The sequence below is a fragment of the Lemur catta genome, chromosome 16, assembly GCF_020740605.2.
Source record: "Lemur catta isolate mLemCat1 chromosome 16, mLemCat1.pri, whole genome shotgun sequence".
Lineage (NCBI taxonomy): Eukaryota > Metazoa > Chordata > Mammalia > Primates > Lemuridae > Lemur > Lemur catta.
In genome coordinates this window covers 42518732-42542948 of record NC_059143.1, presented here as the reverse complement: position 1 = coordinate 42542948, position 24217 = coordinate 42518732, and the positions used below count along the sequence as shown (strand labels likewise).

The 24217-nt window shown below is 43.7% G+C and overlaps 1 protein-coding gene across 9 annotated transcripts in view; it reads right to left on the bottom strand.

The window, feature by feature from the left end:
* The window catches only part of NEDD4L (NEDD4 like E3 ubiquitin protein ligase), a 312200-nt gene that overhangs the window by 74408 nt on the left and 213575 nt on the right, over positions 1-24217 (bottom strand). For all 9 annotated transcript variants that reach the window (XM_045527442.1, XM_045527439.1, XM_045527441.1 and 6 more), the window contains one exon: positions 516-566. In XM_045527442.1, coding sequence (XP_045383398.1) covers positions 516-566 — 51 coding nt within the window. The remainder of the gene's footprint in view (positions 1-515; positions 567-24217) is intronic.

The following is a 24217-nucleotide window of genomic DNA, read 5'->3' as shown; positions in this document are numbered from 1 at the left end:
AAAAGCAGCGGCAGCCCAAGAGCTAACCCCGTACACTTCCTGAAGCTAGGCTGGGTGTTTCCAATTGCCAAGTTCACTCGGAATGCATGGCGTCTTTTCTTTTGTCTCCATGCTGACTGAGAAGGCCATAAACCAAGGTCTGGGAAATACTAGCTTGTCCAGTTCCAGACAAAGGAGCAAACACCTGATTAGACCCAAAGGATGCATTTGGAAGCAGACACCGAGTGACAAGGAAGGGACTGAGCAAAGGAGGTGGCTGTTTTGCAGGCTGTGACAAAGGCGAGCAACTGAAGAGCAGAAGAGAAGGGAAGGGACAGGACAGCTGAGAGGATCCAGAGACACTTCGTTTTCACGATCACGTTATCCTCTACCCCCTTGAAAGGACCCCTTTCGAGAAAGGCGCGAGGGCCAGAGTACATGTGCTTCATTTCAGCCTTCTCCACGTGCTGAAGAAACGCCCTCTGAAAACAAACCACCGCCAGCATGTGCAGCAGCAAGCACGTGGCTGCCCTTACCGGAAGGTGACTCAGGGGCACGTCCACCTGGCCCAGGAAGTCGTCTCGCGTCTGTTCGGAAGAGAACAAAGAAAGAGTTAGTATTTCCATCTATTCACCAAGTGTCAGCATTCCTTAAAAATGTTTCATTACAAATAGAGACGAAGGTCCGGGGCCTGAGGAGATGCGGCGTCACCTTGCAGACCAGCGCTCCTGGACCACAGCCGTCTGACAGTCTGGTGTCCACTATGTGGTAAGGTGTCACCGCTAGGAGCTGGGGGCACGTGGGCAGTCGGGGAAGAGGTACATGGGGCCACAGAGGGTTTGAGGGCAGAGCTGGGCCCCGTTTAAGGAGGGTGTGGTGACGAAATGCTGGGAACACTTTAACAAGTATTTATTAAGTGAACTGAAGAGTTTCTTGAGAGCAGAGAGTCTACATAGCCTAGTTATTAATAAATCTTATAAACTGCATATCACACACACAAAAATCCAAACAACCTTTTTTAATCCAGGAAGTACATTGTTTCAGAATCCACGTTCACGGATTGGGTCCTGCTGATTTTGGACACGCCATGTCCCTCCCTCTCTCCATCGACCTCATAGCGTGTGTCTTCCCTACTCGAAAGAGGCCCACCCAGAGGGAATCCAATTTGGAGACGCTCACCAGTCCCCTCTCAGACTCTGGGAGTCATCTGGGAAATCATAAGTCAGCTTCAGGGGCCACCGGCCTGGACCACAGGGTGTGCGACAGACAATGTTCACACTGTGTCCCTCCTGTCACACTGCTTGTGCTGTGGCCTGAGATGTTTAGACGACCCGAGATGCACACTGGACTTGATGTGCACACAATGACTTTCGCCACCCTCACATGCAAACACGCAGTTCCTTCTACCACACTCAAAATGCACGAAAGCAGGAAAGTTCTTTGGATGTGAGCAGCCCTGCCCCACAGCCTGCTGAGCAGGAAGCCTGAGAGAGGCCCAGGCCCCAGACCTCCTCACGGCCAATCCTGGCCTCTTCTTCTCACTCTGCAGCTTTACGGAGAAAATTCTATTTTTCTAATTTACAGAAAACTACTTTCCAAATGCACTTGAAAAACACTCTTCTTCCGTTTAAAAAGCAGCAGCAGGTAAGTATGAATGAGATTTATTGAAATGATTTGCTCTAGGCTTAGGAATTTCCTTTTAGATAATTGAAAAAATTTGATGAACTGGAAAGCCATCTGTCTCCTCTAAACAATGCATGAAGGATAATAAAAAATCAAAGCCACCCCTGGTCGGGTATGCATGAAGAATGAGACTAGCCTCTGTCCTTCCGACGAGCTTTCCAATTCTTCCATTTTCTTAGCTACATCTGCTACAGTCCAACAGGGAGACACCTCTTCTAGCACAAAGCTGTCAGGGAAGTGCCGGTAAATTCTGCATGTTTCACCAAGAGCAGCAGCGGGCCCCGAGAGTAACGGTGCTGCGCTGCCCAGCTCACACGCCTGCCCCACTGTGCCAGTGACTCACACTGACGACAGTCACACAGGGAGTTGGGGAACATACCTGTTTGTTCTCGATTTGGCTGATTTTGCTGTAACTTTAATGTCAGTTTACCATCAAAAAATGGAAATTCACTGAATATTGACCATAAACTGGATCCCTACCTAGCGTGGGAGGAATGGTACTGGCACTTGTTCCTTCTCCTCCTCCTCCTGTGACGGCTGCTAACACGTGAAGGAAGAGGACACAGGATGCCATCATCAGAAGGACAAGACCATCTTATTCAGAGCTGTGTTTCAGAACCTGATCGCTCTGAAAGACTATGCATGAATCATTAACCTAAGTGCATTTTAGCAGAAATTTACACATCTACGTGCCTGTGTTGGTTTGCTAGGGAGAGCTCTAAACTGACAGAATGAGTTAAGTTTTGCCCAGACACCAAAAGTCAGGTGGCCAACACTGCTGTGGGCTGCAGCAGCAAAGCCTCACACAGCGTTAGCGCTCAGCCTAGGCAGGCTCTGCAGCAAGGCTGCGTCGAGTCTTCACAGCGATACTGGGAGGCAGGCACAACGATTACGCCCATTCTACAGATGGGAAAGCTGAGCAGTGCGTGACCTGCCTGAGGTTCCAGGCTGGCTCCAGAGCCCAGCTCTCAAGCAATACTGCATACCACATCTCAGTAACCGGCAGGGAGGCAAGGCTCTGTACCAGCTCTGGGCTTCCCGTCATGGGCTACCTCTAAATGGCGTGGATGAGAAGGGAGTCTGATGACAGCACAGTCTAATGACATTTCAGGGGGCTTCTGCTAAGATGCTCACTTGGCATGTTACCTTCAACACTACCTCCTATTCCAACTGCTCCTGTCCTCAAATGAAACAGTTTCCGGAATTCTCTGAGGCACTGTAAAGCTAGGAAACCTCCCTTGTACCTTATCACAGTTGCTCATTACATTAAAAAAAAAATTCATGAAACAGCAGAAGATGAAGCAGCCTCACCATTAAAGGAAACAGAAGGGTCTCATTGGTTTACATGAAGGGAGATTGAAATATAATTATTGTTTGACTAGAAAAGAGATCAAGCACAGAATAGTACGTGGTCAAAACGAATTGGCTTAAACCAATGCTTCACCAGTCAAGGGAAGACATAAAACATCCCATTGTTGGATGTTTTAAAACTACAGAAGGTTAAGGCAACATAAAATATTTAAGTTAAGGAAATTACATCATTAAAAGAAACTGCACAAGAGAAACTGCATCACTGCAGAAGAGATCAAGTAGGGGACCAGAGAGCCTCCTGGTAGCCTTTATGTCAAGGGGAGGAGCAGGAGTGTGGAATGGACACCTCTCTGGGACGGTACAAGGAGTCAGGATCCTGCCCATGCTCCCTGCAGAGACAATGTCTGAGGCCATCACAACACCCTTGGGTCAACACCACCACAGTATGCCATCTCACACCAACTTTATAAAAGCACATTAATCAAATCAATTTTTAATGATTTCCCTTACAAAATTATTCCCATCAAACATCATGTTAGCTGCAAGAGCCTACAAAACCCAAATTAATTTTAACTCATCCAGTGAATGCTGGCATTTCTCCTGCCCATCTTTAAGTGGCAAATGCTGTCAATTTCAACCTTCACTGCCTGTCACACTGTCCTCAAGGCTGACAACTTGTGCAGGTCGGTAACACAATTATAAATGTTCCTTTCTGACGAGCCATCAAATATTTTCCCAGTGTAATGACAAGGTCAAACACAGCCCCTGAAACATGTCACATCAGGTGAAACAAAAATCCATATTCCATTAAGGGGAGAGTTAAATAAATACACAAATCACACACTGACTTAGAGCTCACTCTCTAAACACTGTTGATGGAATGGCCCCTCTTCTTTTAACTAAGAAGGAAGGGGCCAAGTGTGCACCACATTCATGGGGGGAGGTGGAGTGTGCTGCCACCATCAGTGGACACCCCCGGGACCCGACCACAGCCTGTGAGCCCTCCCCCAGGCCCTGTGTGCACACTCGGGTCCGTGTTGCCAGCACGACATGGATGTCTGGCTTAGCTGTCCTCACAAATACATGTGACTCAATTTCTCAAATAACACATCCATTCAAAAAAAACAAACAAACAAACAAACAAAAAAACCCACACAGACCCTTCATCTTATAGGTTAGAACTGTACTTAAAAGCATATAATCTGAATCTTACCACACACTGATGCCCCCATCATCCTGGCCCTTTCAAGTCAAGACAGAGGCGGGGGCTACAGCAAGGGTGGGCACAGTGTGAACATCGCATGCAGGCTCAAAGGGAGGTCAGGGGTCTGTGACGGGGGAGGGGAAAGGGTCAGAAACAGGAAGGGGTGGCCCACAGGCCACGCTGGGGTCCTCCAGGCTCATTAGGAAAGGTGTATTGAAGATGACTGCTGGGCGTGGTGGCTCATACCTGTAATCCTGGCTACTCGGGAGGCTGAGGCAGGAGGATCACTTGAGCCCAGGAGTTCGAGGCTACAGTGAACTATGATGACACCACTACTCTCTAGCCCAGGCAACAGAGTGTGACCTTGTCTCTATTTTTAAAAAAAGGATCGGTGAGTCTTAGAAGGTAAAATGACCCACACATCATTCTGGAGCTACATGTCAAGGCAGTGTTTTTTAAGTTGTGAGCTGCAACCCCACAATGGGTACCAAGAAGCAATTTTTAAGTGTAATATAACAGAAAAATATTAGTGCCTCACCTGTAATACAAGTAAGTACTATTTGAGAAACTCATTTCAGTTATGTACACATACCAAATGTGCATACCAAGTTGTGATCTAAGATTAATTCCTTTTTGTGTGCCACCATCAAAAGCTGCTCAACTAGAGAAAACAAAAACCATCCAGTACCACCAGCTGCCTGGGGGTTTCATCCTAGAAATCATTAAGCAGTGATTTCCAAGAAAATTATGTTTAGAATTTCTTAAGACAAATGGAAGAGAACTGTAGAGAATTTAGAACATAAGCCAGGAAGTAAGAATGTAAGAGCAAAGACAGTGTATAATTAGATGTTTGTATGTTACAAATCAAGGTAAGCACCGCAATTCTCTCCAACACTAAGTCAGAAAAATAACGTTTGCGTTCTCATGAGGCCACTGAATGAAGCTTCCCCGTCTGCTGCTTCCTGCCGAAGCACAGGGCTCCGCAGGACTGACGAGATGGGAGACAGGTTATATTTTCAGAGCGACTTCGGAAGCACGCATTCTGAATTATCTAAATAATGAATGGCTTGAGTAACTTTTACAGAAGCTTTTAGGCCAAATGCTAAAAATACACTGACTCTTTGACAGCTTATTGTCTGGGGAGTCACCTGGTGTCCTGGGTAAATTTAATCTTTGGACGGGGTTTCATGCCGTGGTAAAGCTAGAAGCCAGTGCTTTGTCACCACAGACAAAGGGAAGAATATTCTTCTTTCCCCATCCACTAACATCAGCGTCTACCACGCGGACAGGAGAGCGGCTGCAGCTCATGAAGAAATGCACAGCGAACTTGGCCCCCACCCACGCAGAGCACTGCAACCAACGTTTCAGCACCCGGGCGGGGCCTCTGGTTTTCAAGGTGAATTGCTTCAAAATACATCATTGAAATTACCTTAATCATAGTCATGTGACATTCTACTAAAAATAAAGAAAAAAATGCCGCAATGAAGTGCTTTTTGAATGCACATGCTGTTACCAAAATTCACGTTATGTGCATCAGAACACAAAACCCAAACACAACTTTTCATAAACAAACATCTGGCTTTCACATGGCCACCTCCTCCGCCACTCAGTGAAACAGAGCAAGGTGCATCCGGGAGACACTGGTTCTCATTTATAACGACAAGCAAGACCTCCGTGTCAACAGAGTGCCAGAGCAAACTCAGGACTTTTATAGGGTCCAGCAAAACCACACTGGGCGACAGGCAGAACTAAACCACGCTGGCTATGTCTGCGACCAGGAAGACCACCTATTTCAAGGGATGTTTCTTCCTGAAATTTGGAAAACAGAAACTGAAGACGTAGAGAAAATGCATGTGTGCAAAGAACCGTGCCGGCAAGGACTACAGCAACCCTGAGATAGGAGCCGGCTTTCATCCAGGCACATAACTGACCGGTACTGACTGGGCCGGGCTCAGAGAGAGTCCCGGTTGCTCCAGGTACCCAGCTATGGCCTCAGGGGACGAGATGTGCCTGCTGTCCCCTCCTCCTTCTGGCTGGGTGGAGGTGGTTCGAGAACACTCAGTTCTCTGCCCTGCTCCTAATATAAGCATATTCTAGGTGTGGGGTCCACTGAAGGCCACAGGGATCGCAGTTTTTGCAATAGCAGCACTTGATAATCTGAACTTAAGACCCTGGAAACTCCGGGGGTGCAGATGCCGGGGAAGAAGTCCGGGAAGCGGACGCACATGACGTGAACAGCACTGCTGAGCTCAGAACCTTTTCCTCGTTAGCTCCTCCGGGCTGGGGGTCGGCACAGACAGAACCCGGACTAGCCACGGGTCAAGTGCCACAGCCACAGGGTCCAGGTCTGCCCAGCTCTGGACAGACGGTCACCACACAGCACCGCACCACCACGTAACAGAGGACAGCAGAGCCCTGCAGGAATGCCCAGGGGAAGTGACTGACTCTGCCAAGGGTCAAGGTCAGGGATGACTTTTTGTAGGACGTAATCTTCAAGCAGGGTCATGGGGCTGACGCTGGGACGCTCTGTGCAGAGAAGCCCTGTGTCACTGATGTGTGCCCAGCAGGGGGGTGGGGGGGGCGGTGGCGGGAGAGATGCTGGGTCTCCTGGGGCGAGAGTAGACATGTGAGGACGGTAAACAGGGAGTAACTGCCAAGGACCGGATGCTAGGAAGGCCCCGGCAGCTGCGGGGAGAGCTAACGGGAGGGAGGGGAGGGCGCGGGGGAGGGTGTGACGCCGTCCAGCTGGCGCTGCACCGGGGTGCGGCCACTCAGGAAACGGAAGGCTCAGTGGCCCTGTACGAGAGGTTCCCCTCGTGGACGCTTCTTGTCAGCAGGTGTTTCTTCACCATGTGACGAGGGAGTAAGATAACATCTGTGAAGTCCGTAGCAGGGTGCCCGTCAGGAACACCCGGGAACCAGGGTGACTGACTTGATGCTGGCATACAGAAACGTGGAGGATGGTGGAGGGAGATGCCCACCCCGGGGAGGGTGCGGCCAGAGCGCTGCCGAGATGCTCCTGAGTGCAGGGCGAGCTGTCCCGTGTAGGGTGGTGGGGCCGCCTGGGGGCACGGGCAGCACGCGACTGTGCTGTTTGTCACCCCGATGTTCAGCGCCTTTATGCTCCTCTCTGTGAAGACGAGTCTCCTCCTTCAGCCCACACGTGCTTGGTTACAGATCTGGGAGAACTGACAGGAGGCGACAATTTTGCATCTCTGCAGAGGAAGCAGCAGCCATGGCTTGTCACCCTTACAGGTTCTGGGGCACGACTTGGCATCACAGTTATCTGTCACATCCGATTCAAAGCCATCCAGCTGCACAAAAGCTCTCGGGCCAAATGCCACTGACAGTTTCTTGTAAGGCTATTTTATCTTTGTAAAAAATGAGATGTAGAAAAACCTTAGGTGTTACTTGTTGTTCTCTTATTAATGTCATTCCTCTATTGCTTCCCTGTGAAAGGAATGCAAAATTTATCTGCTGAATAAACATTTTTAATGAATATGATCTGCTAAAACGAAGGTAAACATTCACATATATTCTACTTGTTACAAAGCAAACTTATCTGAGATTGAACTTCAAAGTTAATTGAAAAGGAAAACATGTCACTGGGTTCACTTAATGACACAGTATTCTTTAACTGGGTGCTTCTGGTTTTATGGTAAAGTTTGTTTCAATTTCTTAAGATTTCAGGGTAATTTTCTTAGAGTAAGTGTCATTTCTACTCTGAAGAAGTTTTAAAATCAAACCTCCTGCAAGCAACTTTGATAACAGATGACATGTATAAAGAAGAAAAAAGTAATGATATGTCTAGATCCTGTATTTTCTCTCTGAACTCAGCTACCAAAGAATAGACCTTAACCTGCAATACTGAATGACAGCCACCCTCAGGAACCATGCAAAGTCACGGAATGATTTGGACAATGGGTAAAAGTGAGCCTAAGTACATCAAGGATTCAGTGTCATTCAGTGTTTTATACGTTGATTTCACTAACGTGTTTATTGCTAAAAGCTCTTCCTCACACACCTCAGGGCATCTGAACCTAGAAGTCTGTCTCATCGTCGGGCCAACAGTTCGGATGTGAGGAATACCGCGCACCAGCTGCAACAAATTCCATGGCAACGTAACAGTAGTGTGGTTTCGTTCTGGGAACTGTGATGACTGAAGACTCTGAACTAGCCTCATACAGGTTTACGCAAGGACACTAACTGATTTTTCATAAAGGTTCCGTTAACATAGCCTCAACATGGGCTGTGGCATCCTGAGTAGACCCTTTTCTCCTCTGGCCATATGTTGGCTGAAATCACATCTCTGGCCAGTGGACTCCACCAACGTTTACTGGAGGACAAAAAAAAAAAAAAATCCAGCTATACCCCGGGGAAAACCTCGAGACTGTGAATAATAATAAGCTAACTCGCAGCTCAACTATCATGCGCCAGGCACCATAATAAGGAGGTTAAGAAACTTGCTTAAGGTCTACACGCTGACCCCCGTGACGTAGAATCTTTAACACCACGTACCAGGGGCCCAAGGACAACACGAACAGGCTCCCCACATCCCTGATCAAAAATCCTGGTTTGCTATGTTCTAGTTTCCAAGTCCACTCGCCAGATTCTGCATATGCCCCTTTTCCTCATCTATATTTTAGTATAAAAATGAATAGTGTATAAGGCTTGAAAGAGAAACGAAGGAGAACTGAATAGTTTTAATTCTTTTTCAAGACGCTCCCCCAATATCTTTTAAAGCAGAGCTCTTCAAACTGCAGCATTCACACCCACACAGATACACCAAGCCTTTCCAGGGGACTGGGGCATATTCTAAAGAAATCAGTCCTGGATCCTTCTGTACGCCCTCTTCCCTGGCACCGGTGTGCCTGAGAACAGGTCTGCATCCATTGGCTCTCCTTTCCTACCTCCCCCTTTCTAAATCACAACCTCCTTTCTCCAGTTTCCCAAAGGAAGGTGTGTGTCTCACCCTTCCTGAATCTTACCACAGTCCATTTTGCTGGGTATAAAAACCTATGGAGGACAAAACGAACGGACAGTTTGAAAATGCATAGCTCCAGAGGCAGCAAAGAGAGCTGGCATATGTTTTAAGGACACATGTCATATTCAATATACTTGAAATTACATCTTTTGTAGTCACTACACTACTGTGCCCATTAGACACAGCAGCAACCCTTTGCCCCCCAGTTCCGACAATCAAAAATGTCTCCAGATATTGTCAAATATCCCCACAGGTGTGGAGCAAAATTGCTCCCAGTTGAGAACCACTGTCGAATCCCACTTCCCTCCCACTACTCTGGAATGTATTCATTTTATCTTTGGGCAAGTCTGTAAGAATGTTCTAGTAATCTGGTGTTTATTTTTCTTTAACTCCCATCCCCTTGAAATGCCAGGGGAGGAGGAAAAGTACTGTCAGTTTCCATAACTAGAAAGTGGCAGGGCTAGGATTTGAACCAGAATCTAACACTGAAGAGTTATTTGTTTCTTCTATGTCATTTCTTAGAGGCCAATCTCTCCACCACAGGCAGGATGGCTTAATTACTTATGTGAAGAAAGTTATGTTCTTATTCTCCAGTTGGTTTTCCTCCTGCCTCAAGAGTACTTAAAAAATCTGCAAGCAAAGCTCCATGCACCAGTCCATTTCCTAATTAATGGGTAAAACAGAGAGTGTGGCCTTGGGACCGCCAGGAAAATCCCTGAGAAGCTGAGAACGAAGGCTGAGCTCCTCGCCTGACTGAGCGGCGATTAAGATCAACAGCAAAAGCTACGAAGTTTCCAGAACAAGGAGGCATGTTGCATAGGGCTCTAATTGGGAGAACACAGTGGGGCTGGCCTCAAAGCCAGGAAGGCCCACGAACGAACACGAGATGTGGAAGAGAAAAGTCACAGGTGAGAAGAATGCCCCAAATACTCCCTTCAATGTCCTAGCAAAGGTTTTCAACAATCAAACCACCAGAGACAATTAGAATGAGCATACTAGGCACCAAGCTTTAACTCTTTACATCTCAAAACACAAGATACGCCCAGGAAAGAAAAGTTCAGTTCATCACCTGTGACTTTTTCCAAGAATCACCGGGAGCTACAACTCACGTCTCCATGCTTGCAAGAAGTGGAGGTGTATCCCCGCCATCTGGAAACGCCCCCAGGATAGGCCGTAAGGTCCCAAGAGCAGGGCTGCCCAGTGCTGAGAGTAAGCGCCTACTTAAACTGTGCACCTCGATGCCTGGCTTACCTTGTGTTCTAAATCACACGTGTGGATCTGAAGTACGCCAGGGCAAGGAGTCCTCGTGCGCTTGGGCTACAGAGCCTTGAGAGTACCATTCCTGGTTCAGGAACTAACTGGCTGGACGACCCTGGGCACCAAGCCTTCCCTGGACCAGGTTCCTCATCTGGAAAACGGGGTTCAGACCACCCGTACTCTGTTTCATAAACTGCTACACATCTCAGATGTCAGTGTATGTGAAAGGCTTGTGCAAGTTACTATTGTATGTTATTAAGCTACTGGTGGTGAGTATTTTAAGTTGACTGTTGAGAAACAGGAGGAATAGTGGGTCCCTGCCAAGACTGGCCAACTGGAAAGCACACAGCTATTTTGAGAAGCTTGGTGGTTCAATTAGTCTGGTCTCCAATCAAGGAACTCTTGTTTTGCAAAGAGTTCGGCATGTACAGTTTGAGAACCCTGCTCTATCCTGTGAAGGCAAAATATAAGAAAAGCTCTAAACAATGGAATAGAATGTTATAAAGCTAATTATCCCTTAAAAAAATAAATAGATGAAGCAATGAAAGGTAATGTAAGGACCAAGATGCAAGACTAGAAAGCCTTGTCTAAACTCGAAATGGGGACACTCTCTAGGGATTTTACACATGACCTCTTCTATTTTTTTTCTTTAAAAGATGATCTGGTAGGAGGCTATTCAATAATTTATGAATAAGTTACACTCCAGAGTCCATTTATGTATATACTGGATGTTCGAAATGTTAAACCTATAATCCTAAAGGAAACTGTATCGTAAATAGTAATCCCTGGGCTAGAATGCAAAACGCTCTGAAATCTACAAAGTACCTGGGGCACCAAGCAGCTTTAGTTACAGTCACAGGTGCTGAGGTCGCAGTGAGTACTCCCCCATCGGTGAGCAACAAGGTCTCCCCCTTCTAAGCTCACTCCGCTGAGCACCTCTCCAGGTTGCTTGCAGGGAACCACAGGGGATGGGGCACTTCCTGAGAGCAGAGGGGAGTTGCCACTGGAGTGGGCTTGGGACCAGGGCAAAGTTTCTTGGTCATCCTAAACATTAAGAAGAATTCTGCATCCAATTCCATGATATTTCAACAGCTTATTTTAATGTAAGAGTTGTAATTTTCCCACAAAAACCTTTGAGTAGAACTAAGCTTCACGAATATCCACCATGTTTTTATCCTGTGGTTCACAGACACCAGCTTGAGAAAGCAAAGGCTTCCCCAACAACCGCCGGGAGCCTGGCACACCTGTCCACCAGTGGCTTCCTCTGGGACCCTGAGCAAGCGCCCTCGCCTCGCTGAGCAGCTTCGATGTGGGAGCAGCAGTGTAGAATGCAATGCATTATTACTGGAATTGTGAAAATAGTATGCACAAAACTAACACATGGCCCCGCACATAGCAGATGCCTGGGAGATAAGTTAAACTGTTATTCTACTGGGTACCCACGCCCCACGGAAGAAAACCAGAAAGAGGAACACACTGCAAACCGTACTCAGGAGAGTGCCTATGTTTTCACTGTTATAAGCCACATAGATGATTCCCACATAGTTCCAACCTTCCCATTGATCAAAGCACCCAATTAATTAAAAATAAATTTCTCATGACCACGTTCATGGGCTGAATTACTGGAAGATAACAAGAAGACTCAGCGAGAAACGCAACGGCCCAAGAGTTCAAATGCTCTTCACTAAATAGACTGTATATTCAAACACTTAAATCAGTTCTAAGTTGTCAATCCCTTATCTATTTTGTAATTTGAGCTCTTTCTCCATAGTTCAAGGGAAGAAGTATTGAAGAAGTTGAGGGAACCGGGGTCCCTAACTCCCACGGCACCCCAGGAACATCACTTACATTTTCTGTGTCACATTATTTCTCCATAAGATATGGGGGTTGACACTTGGTCTTTCTAAGATCCTTTATACGTGGTACAGTTCTCAGAACTTACGAGATAAACTATGCTGTAGTATCAGTTTCCCTTGGACTTATGGTCAATTTTGGAAAAAATACTGACTTAAAAAATTTCTGCACTAATCTGTAAATCAAGCAATACACAATCTACTTTCAATTTAAACTGAAGGGAAAACCTAGCAAAGCAGACAGAGATGCATGTAGTGCAAACCTTGCCCACCGGACTCCGGAATTCAGCAATACCGCACTGAACTGGAACTGTTTACTGCCAAGTCCAAGGAAACTCCAAGCATGACCTCTACAGACGGATGATTCTGAAGAGTGAGCACCAGGAAAGGCAGTGTGGCCCCGTAGTCTGACTTGAGTTCTACTCCCTGCCCGTGCCTTATCAGACGGTGACTTGACGCAGTTCACTTAAGTTCTCTGAGCCTCAGCTTTCTCATCTGCAAAGTGGGGACAACAGTAACACTGAGGGGTGTTTGGGAGGATGAGCAACCCCTTGTGTATGGAAATGACCTGGGGGCGGAGCTGTGCACTAGATGGCAGGTAGTATCAGACTCAGATGCAGTCCCCCAGGGCACAAAGCGCTGGAAAAACTTCCATTTAAGTGGAAGGTCACTATTTGCGTGACAATTTTAAGCTAAAATTAACAACAACAGTGAGCACATACAAGGTACCTACTCTGTGCCCAGTACGATTCTAAGTGCTTCCGACCACTGACCTCACCTCAACCTCGCAACCCTGTAATGCAGGAAGCATCGTCATGCTACAGAAGATCAAAGGCAAGGACAGGGAGGCCAGTGACTAGTCCGAGGTCAGGCTGTTGGTAAGCAGTGGGGCGAGACCTAACCTCCACCCCAGGACAACAGGCACAGTCTCTGCAAGCCACACAGATTCGGCTGCTTTTACTTTTCAAAGTAAAAACCCCAGTTCTTATGTTTTATTCTTTTGTTGCTAGATAAAAATTTTGCCCAGACACTACCACATCCTTGACTATCCCTTGGGGAACGAGTCATTGAGACATCTGACAGATCATAAATGGACCACTTAAGTACATTTTGAGAATAAACTACAAATTTGAGCCTTACTTTGGATGCCAGCTCAAGAAAAACTGAACATAGGTGACCGTGACACTCTTAAAATCTTTTAACCACCAGAAAAGGCTTTTCTGATTTTTCCACTACCCTGATCCCAATTCAAGTCCCAAAGGAAGCAGGGTGGGGGAGGAGATTGTACATCTATTCATTTATGAAATATGACTTAATTATACCTGTTTCAGGCCCCATCTGCAAAAGCTGTCAATGTGCGGTATAGATTCTACCCATCCACATAAGATAACTTAAGGTACTTCAAAGCCACAGTGATGGTGACTAGCTTCAAAAAGAAACTAAAATAGATTCAACATATGCAAAGGTACTGAAAAAATGTTTCTGATTCATTAGTACATACTGTATTTTTCTTTTTAGGCATCAATCTGTCAAAAAAAAAAAAAAGTATCTTGGTGTGCAGCAGTCAAGAAATGTATCAAAGTCATTCTTATGCTATGCTGCAATTCCAGAAGTCAAGGGGACAGAAATACACTCATTTCAGTCAAGCTCAGTCTTTACGTCTCTCCCTGCACAGGGGACTGAAGACAAAAGATGACACTTGGACAAAGGCACTGATGTGGCACCTTCTAAAATCGCTTCTCGTGCAGGACACACGCAGTGTGCGAACAATAAGCAGCTTCATGTGGGAGGATTCCTCTTTTATACCCTTGAAATTCAAGTAAGAATTTTTAATAAAACAGAACCATAAACTCCAGACTGATTATTGCTCAAACAAGACCAAATTGTTGTGTTAAACCAGAGGCCTTCTTCAACCTTATCACGTGTGTATACGTAATGCACACATGTTAGCTTAGAAGCAAAAGGTACAAACATTCAAGTGATTTGATTAGAAATAATATTTAGAAGGCAACTGTCATCAATTCAGTGTAATGGCTAAGTAATCCTCAGTCAGGTTATGAATTGGTATTAGCTACAGTCGGCAATTTAACCATTTATTAAATTTTGCTATTTACTGAAAGAAATATGCTATGCTGCAATTCAAGAAGTCAAGGGGAGAAAAACACAGGGAGACATCATCATATAAAATGTAATTTAGGAGCTTGTTCTGTATCCAAGGTGAAATGGTATCCCAAGAAATCTTTAATTTGTTGTCATGTGCTTGTCGGAGGGACCAGACAGAACAGTGTTTGATTACTTAGGGTGGTGCAAAAGAGAGCCAATAAACTCACCCAGCCCACAAACATTTTTTTCTTAAAGGAAAAATGGGCAGAGAAAAGGGAAAGAGAGATTTTAAGGCAATGTTCTAAACACTTTACATGCACTATTTCATTCAATCACCCCAACAATCCTTAGGTAGATACCATTATTAATCCTACTTTGAAGATCAGAAAAGTGTGGTTTAGAAGAGTCAAGCAACTTGCTCAAGTCATACAGTGAGTCAGGCGAATCACATAGTGGAAGATCCAGGACTCAACCTCAGGCTTGTCTTGCCTTTCAATATTGTCCCTGCAGATTTGACTAAGATAATCGCAGTCCCAGCAATAAGCGGAACATCAGGCATCCCTAGTCCCCGGTTGATATCATGCATTACAATTCAGGTTCCCTTAAGATACACACAGAAAAAAATAATTATCTTTTTTGTTTAAAGGTATATTTCCATAGTTTACACACTAAGATTGACATTCATATAGACAGACTGAGCTAGCATAAATTATATTATCATACATTGGTTTACTGTAAATATAAGTTTGCTCAATTTTTTCCCTCCCCCTGCCCCTCTCAGTTTGCTCGATTTTTATTCTCAGTCAATATCACTGATTTAGGTGATTCTAATCATACTTAACACGCAGGCATTATTTTTGAAGTATTTCCCTTCAAGAATCTGAATTGCTATATTACTGGAGAAAGAGTCACTGAAGAATAGATTAGGGCATTGTCAAAGCACAAGGAAAGAACAATAAACACTGCGAGGCTCGTGTGCAGGAGGGAGCCCTTGGGAAGAGACCCAGGGACAATGAAAAATTATGGAATGGGAAATATTTAAGTAGAGGGTTGGAAGGATCATCTCCTAAACCTCTGCCTGTCAAATGTTCCAGCACACAGATCCACATGTGCTGAGAATAGGCGCAGGGGCTTGGATGCTCACCGTGGGTACCATTTTCTGGCTCTCAGGATCTAACACGACCTTTTTCTCATGACTCATTTTACATGCACATGTCTTCTCTTCCAGCAGAACCACAAGCGACCTCAGGGCAGGCAGAGTCTTAGGTATCTTTGTATCTCCCACGCTGCTTAGCAACAGCACCAACACATAGTATGTTCTCAATAATCACTCAGTTTAACGTCAGGATAAAATGACCCTTGCAGGGCAGACTCTGAATTTTTTGGCTCTCTCTTCTGTAAGCTGCCTTGCCCCTGCTGAAAAGGGGGGATAGTAGGCTGAATGACAGCTGGCAAAGGTTTCAGGTCCTAATCCACGGAACCTGTACATGTTACATGAAGAAGCCTTTGCAGATGTGACTAATTAAGGATCTTGAGAGGGGGCATTGTCCTGCATTATCTGGGTGGGCTCTAAGTGCAAAAACAAGTGCCCTGATAAGAGAGATGCAGAGGGAGGTTTGGCACGGATAGCAGAGGAGGCAATGTGTCCACAGATGCAGAGACTGGCGTGATGCAGCCACAAGCCAAGGAAAGCTGGCAGCTACCAGAAACTGGAAGAGACAAGAGACAAATTGTCTCCTAGAGACCCTGGAGTTAGGCCCCGAGGACGCCCTGACTGCAGCCCAGTGACACTGATTGCGAACTGGCCTCCAGGACTGTGAGAGGATCAGTGTCTGTTGTTCTAAGCCAAGTTTCCCAGCAGCCTTAGGAAACTCACACACAGGCAAAGACCAATCCCCAAAACCTATTTTAGGAGGAAAAGAACTGGAGGACTGGGTGACAGACACCTGGATCCACCAGGAAGCTCATGCAAGACGGAGCTGCCTGGGACAATCCCCTTCCTAACTAGCAGTGTTGTCAGGTTCCATATTAACCTCTGTCCTGGATACCACCAAAAATAAAAACTCATGGGTCAAACGCAAATTCTGAGAGAGATTAGGAGATCCCGTCTGAAAGTCTGCCCCAGGGTTTACCTGACAACTATTGCATGATTCCAGGCTGGTGACACACACAGTAAATTCCCCCTATTCTGCCCAAATCCTTTTGACCTGTGCTCACACACCAGGAGTAGCCTTCTTCCTGGAAAAACAAAGGCAATACGCAAAATGAAATACCCACCCATTCACCAAACCAGGGGTGGGGAACCTTTTCATGTTGGAAGGCTGCATTCAAGAAACTTCAATTAGATATACTTAAAAATGTACATTATTTTGTAAAAATCTAAATACTATGTACTGAATAATTTCAAAAAATGAAAACTGTTAATTTTAAAGTTAACTAACCATTTAATGACTTTGTTGTGACCGCTTTTTGTTGGAAAGCATTTGAATATTTGGTTGCAGCGTGGAGGTCTGCAGTTTCAGCCCATCCTCTAGATGGGTGTCAGTCAATTGTGACCTTGATCAAGGGCGTCTTGCTTTGGGTTAGGTAGGAGAAATGTAGATTCGCAAACAGCAATAAGTGGTTGAAAAGCAAGAAAGCATTTTTAGGGTATGCTGCCAAAGGCAAGGGTATTCTATTGCATTTTTCCATATTTCAATTGGAACTTTCTTAGCATCAATGGCTTTAAAATGTCCTCTACTGAGAGCTCAATTGATTCCATCTGTAGTTTTTTTAGGTGCCTTGGTGGTATCAACTAGGTGAGGCTGAAATGCTAATTTCAGTGTGATGTCATGATTCTCAAAGTCAGTGAACCTTTCATTGTATTCTCCAATTAATAGGTCTATAACAGCTGCATATTCTTCAAATGATTCACATACATCATCCTGTTCATCAATGACCTTTACTAACTGGGGAAAATGTTCATTAGAAATTTCCTTTTGAAGAAGTGTTTTGAAAACAGCTTTTTTCGAAATGCTTTTTTTTTTTTTTTTGCCACATATCATATATATACTTATTAATAGTTTTATCTTACAAAGAAATATTCAAGTCATTTTGGTTTGATATGGTATCACACAGAAATGCTGCATTCCTATAGAAATCTTCTTTCAATAATTCACATTGCTGATTCTGTTTTCATAAAATTTAACCATCTGTTCTCACAGAGATAAAATTTTGGCTAACACCTGTCCCTGTGATAGCCAACACAATTTAGAATGATATGGCAAATCTACACTAAATACCTCATTGTTCAACTTTAGCATGTTAAGAAACTGACAATGCTGTGTTGCATTTGCAGGAATATAGTTAACAATACTTACAACTTGTTGCAAAGTGTCACTTGAAATAGCTTTAGCACAGAGATTCTGCTGACGCAAGATACAATGAAAAGAAATGAGAGCATCTGGATCTGTTAATACTTTTTTTTTAATCTGTACAATAAACCCTTCATGTTTTCCTATCATGGAAGGTGCACTACCTATACGTACACTCACTAAATTTACCAAATTCATTCCAACTTCACAACATTTATCTTGAAAGTTGTTGAAAATATCTATTCCCTGTGTTCTATTTGCAAGAGTGCCCCAACAGAGTAACTTTTCGTAGCAGTCTTCTATTATGACTGAAATGAAGTATAAAACCTGCCCCAAGTCCGGTAGTAACAGCTGATTCATCCAAAGCAACTGATTAATATATACTTTCCTTTTGAAGTATTGCATGACGTTCTGTTAAGTTGAAGGCTAATTCATGCTGCTGATCAGTTATGGCTCTCCTTGAAAGAGGCAGCTGTTTGTACTTTGAAACATCAGGGTCTAAGCACCCTACAACTTCAACAGTGCATTCTTTCACAATTTCTACATCACTGAGTGGCTTCCCTTCTTTCCCCAAGTATATAAACTACTGTGCAAAAGTTGCTTCAGTGGCATTATTTCCAGGTCTTATTGTTGCTTAAAAGAATTGTCTTTGCTTTTGCTTTTCATCTTTTAATTTCTGCAATACAACCTTTTGTGCCTCTCCCTCTAATTTATTTATGGTCCTTATGAGTGTTACAATGCTGATGAGCACTGAATTTCTTTAATGTTGATAATGTAGTATCACAAAGCAAGCAAATCATTTTATCTTTAGCAGAAACAAGATGACATTGCAATTCCCAATCCTCATTAAAAAAATCTGTTTTCTTCCTTCAGTGTTCTCTTGGTCTTCTTTAATGTGACAGAATTAAAACAATACTGTCGAGCTGTGCAGCTATTCACAAATTCCACTTCAAACAGAAACACAGTGCACCGTTTTCAAAAGCTGCTAACAGGCTGGCGTACTTGACCCCCATAAACTTTCACCAACTAGCCTCGTGCGGTAGTGGTGCTGGTCCGGTGGGGGAAAGTTAGAATTAAATCATGAGCATAGCAGCCGTCAATTTAGCACTTATGGCTTACTAATGTTCCAATTGCGCTGATCAATCCGGGAGGATTATTTCATTGAAACTTATTTTATTCTTTGGTATTTTAAAATCTTCATTTTAAAAATAAAATCAAAATATAAAAGATGAACAAAAATGTATTAATAAAAATAAAAAGATCTATTCTGTAAAATCTGGATTCAGTCAAAAGGCCACACTTAAGGACCTAGAAGCCCAAAAGTGGCCTTAAGGCCTCAGGTTCCCCACCCCTGCACCAAACTAAACTCCTTCAAGTCTGTTTAAAACAACTGTTTTCCCCCAGTAAAACCCGAAGGATTCTGAAGAGAATCTCTATTATCTGCCAGGAATTTCCTTTCAAAAATCCTCCCCCACTTTTATTTGCCTGCGCTGAGTGCCCACAACAGCTGAGGGTCACGTATACCTGCCCACATGCAGGAGTGTGCCACAATCACCTTTCTTCACAATCCCGTACCCCTGCAGCACTCTGACACCCCTCAACACCACACTGAGCTCTTAAATTGCACTTTCTGAGGCTATGTGATCGACTGAGACGTTCTGAATATCAAAGTATTTAGATTTCATTTGGACTTTTTTTTTTCAAAGCTCACAGCAGCTTTGATTCTAATTGTCAAAACTTGGAAGCCAGCTGTCCTTCAGTAGGTGAATGGTTAAATGAGGTGTGGTTCATCCAGACAATGGAATATTATGCAGCACTAAAAAGAAATGAGCCATCAAGACATGAAAAGAAATGGAAGAAACTTAAATGCATATTGCCAAGTGAAAGAAGCCAACCTGAAAAGGCTATACACAGTATGATTTCAACTACTGAACATTCTGGCAAAGGCAAAACTATGGAGACAGTACAATGAGGCTACCAGAGGTTAAGGGGGGAGGAAGAGACAAACAGGTGGAACACAGAGGAATTTTAGGGTAGTAAAATGATTCTGTATGATACTATAACGGTGGATACATGTCCTTATTCATTTGCCCAAACCCACAGGATGTACCACACCAGGAAGGAACCAAATGTAAACTATGAACTTTGAGTGATAATGTGATGTCACCAGCTGTAACAAATCCACAACATGGGCACAGGATGGTGACAACTGGGGATGCTGTGCACACGTGGGAGCAGGGGGTATACGGAAATTCCTGTATCTTCTGCTCAATTTTGCTGTGAATGAACCTAAAACAGCTCCAAAAAAAAAAAAAGTCTGTTTAAAAAAAAAACAAAAGAGACTCCACTGGCCATCCAAATACTTGAAGGTTTTGTTGTGGCTGCTGTGTTATTATACTGTTGTTGTTTTATACAGCCTAAATAATGGAGGCCATTAGTTAAAAACAGAACACAAATACACAATGTGAAAATCACTTCAACTGTGTTTACCTATGAGCTCAAAAAATGAAAAGGGGAAAAAAAAAATCAACCTAGTCTGGGAGTTTAACCAAATGTACAACAATGAGACTATCACAGAAAAACAAGTACTTGTGGCACAGAAATCACATATTTGCAGGTGCTAATTTCTGAAAGAGCAATGGTTTCTGTTCATTTTCAGAGCTGCCACATTTTTATTTAGCCACTTCCTAAGAAATCTCTGTGAACAGCTGCTTGGTTAAAAAAGAAGACATCGAATCTGGAGCCATTCATTTAAAGTGTTCCCCCACCCCATCCCAGATGCAACTTATTTCTGAAAAAACATGGATACCAAAATTAGTTAATGCTGAACCAAATTCAATAGTCTTAATAAGAAATCCCACCATGGACTATGAAAACCTTCTCATCATTCATCTTGGTTATCTAAATTAAGTGAGAAAATATTCTCGGAAAGTGATGGAAAAGGGAATTCTTTGGTCTATTTTGGGAGGAAGAAGCAGGCAGAAAGGGTGGTGCACATTTCCGTGGTGTTGTCTCGTTATCAGATTTCCCACAGGCTAACGTGCAAGGGAGGCATAAAGGTTAGAGCAAGATGGGCGTTCATGGCACTGATGACAAATGGTATGTGAAAAACCTAATATCAACATTCCCTGACTCAGAGTGAACAGGAGATCTTATAAAATAAACAACTCAGGAGAACCCATTATTATACATCAGAAAATATATTAGTCAAAGGTAATAAGATGCTTTGCAATGGCTAGGTTGTGTTAATTAAAACTTTAAATAAATAACAGCATAAGTAAAAAGCAGTTTATTATTACACGATCCTAGAACATAGCTGACGTATACTTGAGTTTTGTTGTATACAACCTAGTTTATTAGAATTACTGCACGTTTTAACGACATCAAAACACAAAATAATTATTCTATATGCAACAACTGATGTCTTCTTGCTATTCCCAAAGGGAACTTATTAAGATTTTAAAAGGTAATTTGTTCTTTAAAACCCAGCTACACTTGTATACTAACTACACTGGCACTAGTTTTCCCAAGAACAAAGCCATTTCTCATCAGCTTCATAAAATAATTTGATAACAAACATGATCTAACAATTAATGAAGAGTTTAAGGATACAATTATCCGCCCACCTGATAAAAACAAATCCATGCATGGCACAGGTAAATCACCAATCGATTTTGCTCTGGTTAAGTACAATTTTTCCTGTATTGTTTGACGAGTTTCTCTGAATCACTAATCTTAACTTCCTGAATGTTACCAGTTGGATATGATGAAACCCAGGAAAATGATTTGAGAGAAAAATATTACTTTAGGTATATCCTAGCTCAAAGGTTAATATATTTTGGGCTCTCAGTAAGCTAAACTCATAAAACAGAGCAAAAAACTACCTGGTTGTCTATTTATGTTGCCTTTAATATTTTATACATCAAAAGATGTTACCTTCTAGACTGAATTCCATTTAACAGGCATTCATTTATTAAGGACATTTTATGTAATCTAAGCATCTAAAGCATATCAACTTAGGGAGTTTGCATTCCATATATTATACTTATTTGTACTAAAAAGTAACATACAACATTCATTCAAGATTTAATGAGAATTAATCACATGTAAGGCATTATACTAGGAGACCATAAGGGGATGAAAGAACAAAACAATCCCTGGCCTCACAGGAGCTTACAGAAGAGGATGTACAAGGGGCCATACATAGAACTGTCTACAAAGGCAAGACAAAGAGTAGTATCAGCCACGAGCAAGGCAAAGATAAAATACTATGGGGAGGTAGGGGAGTGAGAGCATGGCCTGAGCAGGCGCAGCCCAGGGAGAGGCTGAGTAATGAGGCAGCAGGGCGAGAAGGCCGTGGGAAGGGGGACCCCTCTCAGGCAGCGCCAGCAGAGAGTTCTACCCAGTGGTCCAGCGGCATCTGGATGCCACTTGGAGGGAGATGGGAAGCCACAAGGCATCAGTGAGGATAGATAAAGAGGTTCAAGAAAACCACTCAGGATCAGTTCATCTGAGAAGTCCTGGCAGCCACTTGGAACTGAGAAGGAACACATGGCTTAATTTTCTGTGTGCTTTTACAGTCAAAGTCCCTCTTGTCTGTACACCTTGGAAAGTACCCAACAGCTGTGGGCTCAAGTTCTCACTCTGTCCTTTGACTCCTGGGCTCAAGCGATCCTTCCACCTCATCTTCCCAAGCAGCTGGGACTACAGGAGCACACCACCACACCCAGCCAATGTCTAGCTTGTTAAATTGGCTATCTCCAAGAGATAACTTGGGTTGCTTCTTTCAAAATAAGCAGAAGTGTTTGGGAGGGGCGTGGCTGGAAGAAAGGAGGGAAGGGGAAAATTAAATACCTTTTATCCTGGCCAGGACCAGCTGCTGGCAAATGTTCACTGTATCCATAAAAATGAGGGCTCTTTCCTAAGCAAAGATTGTACCAGAGGCAACAATCCCTTCATGGGAGCCACCATGTGGGTACAAGAATTAGTTATTCTCAGGGCTCAGAAAATAGCCAATTTCAGAACTTGCTTCTTTAGCATAAAAAAAAAAAAAAAACCAAAGAAAATAGCCAACTGACAAGGAAGTAGTCAAATTGTATTAGTCCATTTAAAACTGAACCTACAGTGCTAGATTCATGGCACCAACACTCTGATTTTAGTATTAGAAATATCATTCATCAATTTTCGATTCTCTCCCCTCCCTAGGCACAGAGAAGACCATACTTTCCAGCCTCCTTGCAGTCAGGCAAAGCCACATTACCCGTCCGTGCCGAGGCACTCAGAGGAGAGGTGAGTGGGGGCTACAAAAAGCTCCTGTGCAAACTTCTGGAGGCCGGGGTCTCTGTGCCTGCGTGGATCCTAACGCCTGCTGACACACTGGCACCGAGCACAAGTGAGAAGTAGATCTTCGGTGTGGTGAGCTACTACGGCTTCAGGCGTCCTAATACACCTTTTTCAATGACCGTCACACCAGTGGGTTTCTCAGTGGACAGCCCGAGGAAAACCCGGGTGCTAACTCTGTGAGCAGAGGACGGGTCTCTATGGGACAGACGGTTGTACGTCTGCATGAACAGTTTCTTTTCATGAAGGAGAAAGTGACTAAAATTTCAGTTCACCTTCCAGCCATAATGATCCTTTGCTTCAAGTCCCATAGGTATAACACATTTTCTCACTCTAAACTGTAGGAGGCATTGTAGGGATTCTTTCCTCACACATCATTTCTAATAATACCGCTTCACATAAACACTATTTTCATATGCAACAAGATAAGGGATCACCTATCTATTTTTAGATGCTCCACCAGTTCTGGGCCTGGCCGCTGTTGTTTATATACGTCTGGAGTAATCTCCAGGCTTTCATGCCGGTCATTGTTTCGCATTTGCCAAGAGTGGGATGTCGTCAGCAACAGCATCACGCAGAGGACAGAAAGCGTAATCCACTTCACCTTGCATTTATGAAGTCCAGTCAAACAATGGGTTTGGATCTATTTTAGATTGTCCAGTTCAAACAATGAACATAGATCTATTTTTACAACAAATACTTTGCGCTAGTGAGATTAGCAAAAGAAATCTGGCTGTTGTACTTCCCCATTGAACTTCCTGTTTACTAAACCATAGGATAAATGATTGGGGCATTAGTCATTTCTTTATTTGTTTCTTTGTTCCTTCATTCAACAGACACTTATTTAGTGCCTGCTTTGTGCCAAGAATGTAACAGACGTTGAACATCAAAAGCCTAATGCCCATCTAGGAATTTATAATAATCGTATAAATTTGTAATAAAATACCTGTCTGATCATTGAATAGTTGGTACTCATGGATATTTTGGTTTAATCATGCAAATAGATGGATATTAAACATGCCACTTTTGTCACCTGAGAACCTGATGGAGAAGAAATGAAATTCCTGAAAGTCAATTCAATTAATTTGTATTAATGGTATATAATGCTGGGGTAAGACACCAATTCATGAGTGTAATTAGGTTCGTTTAA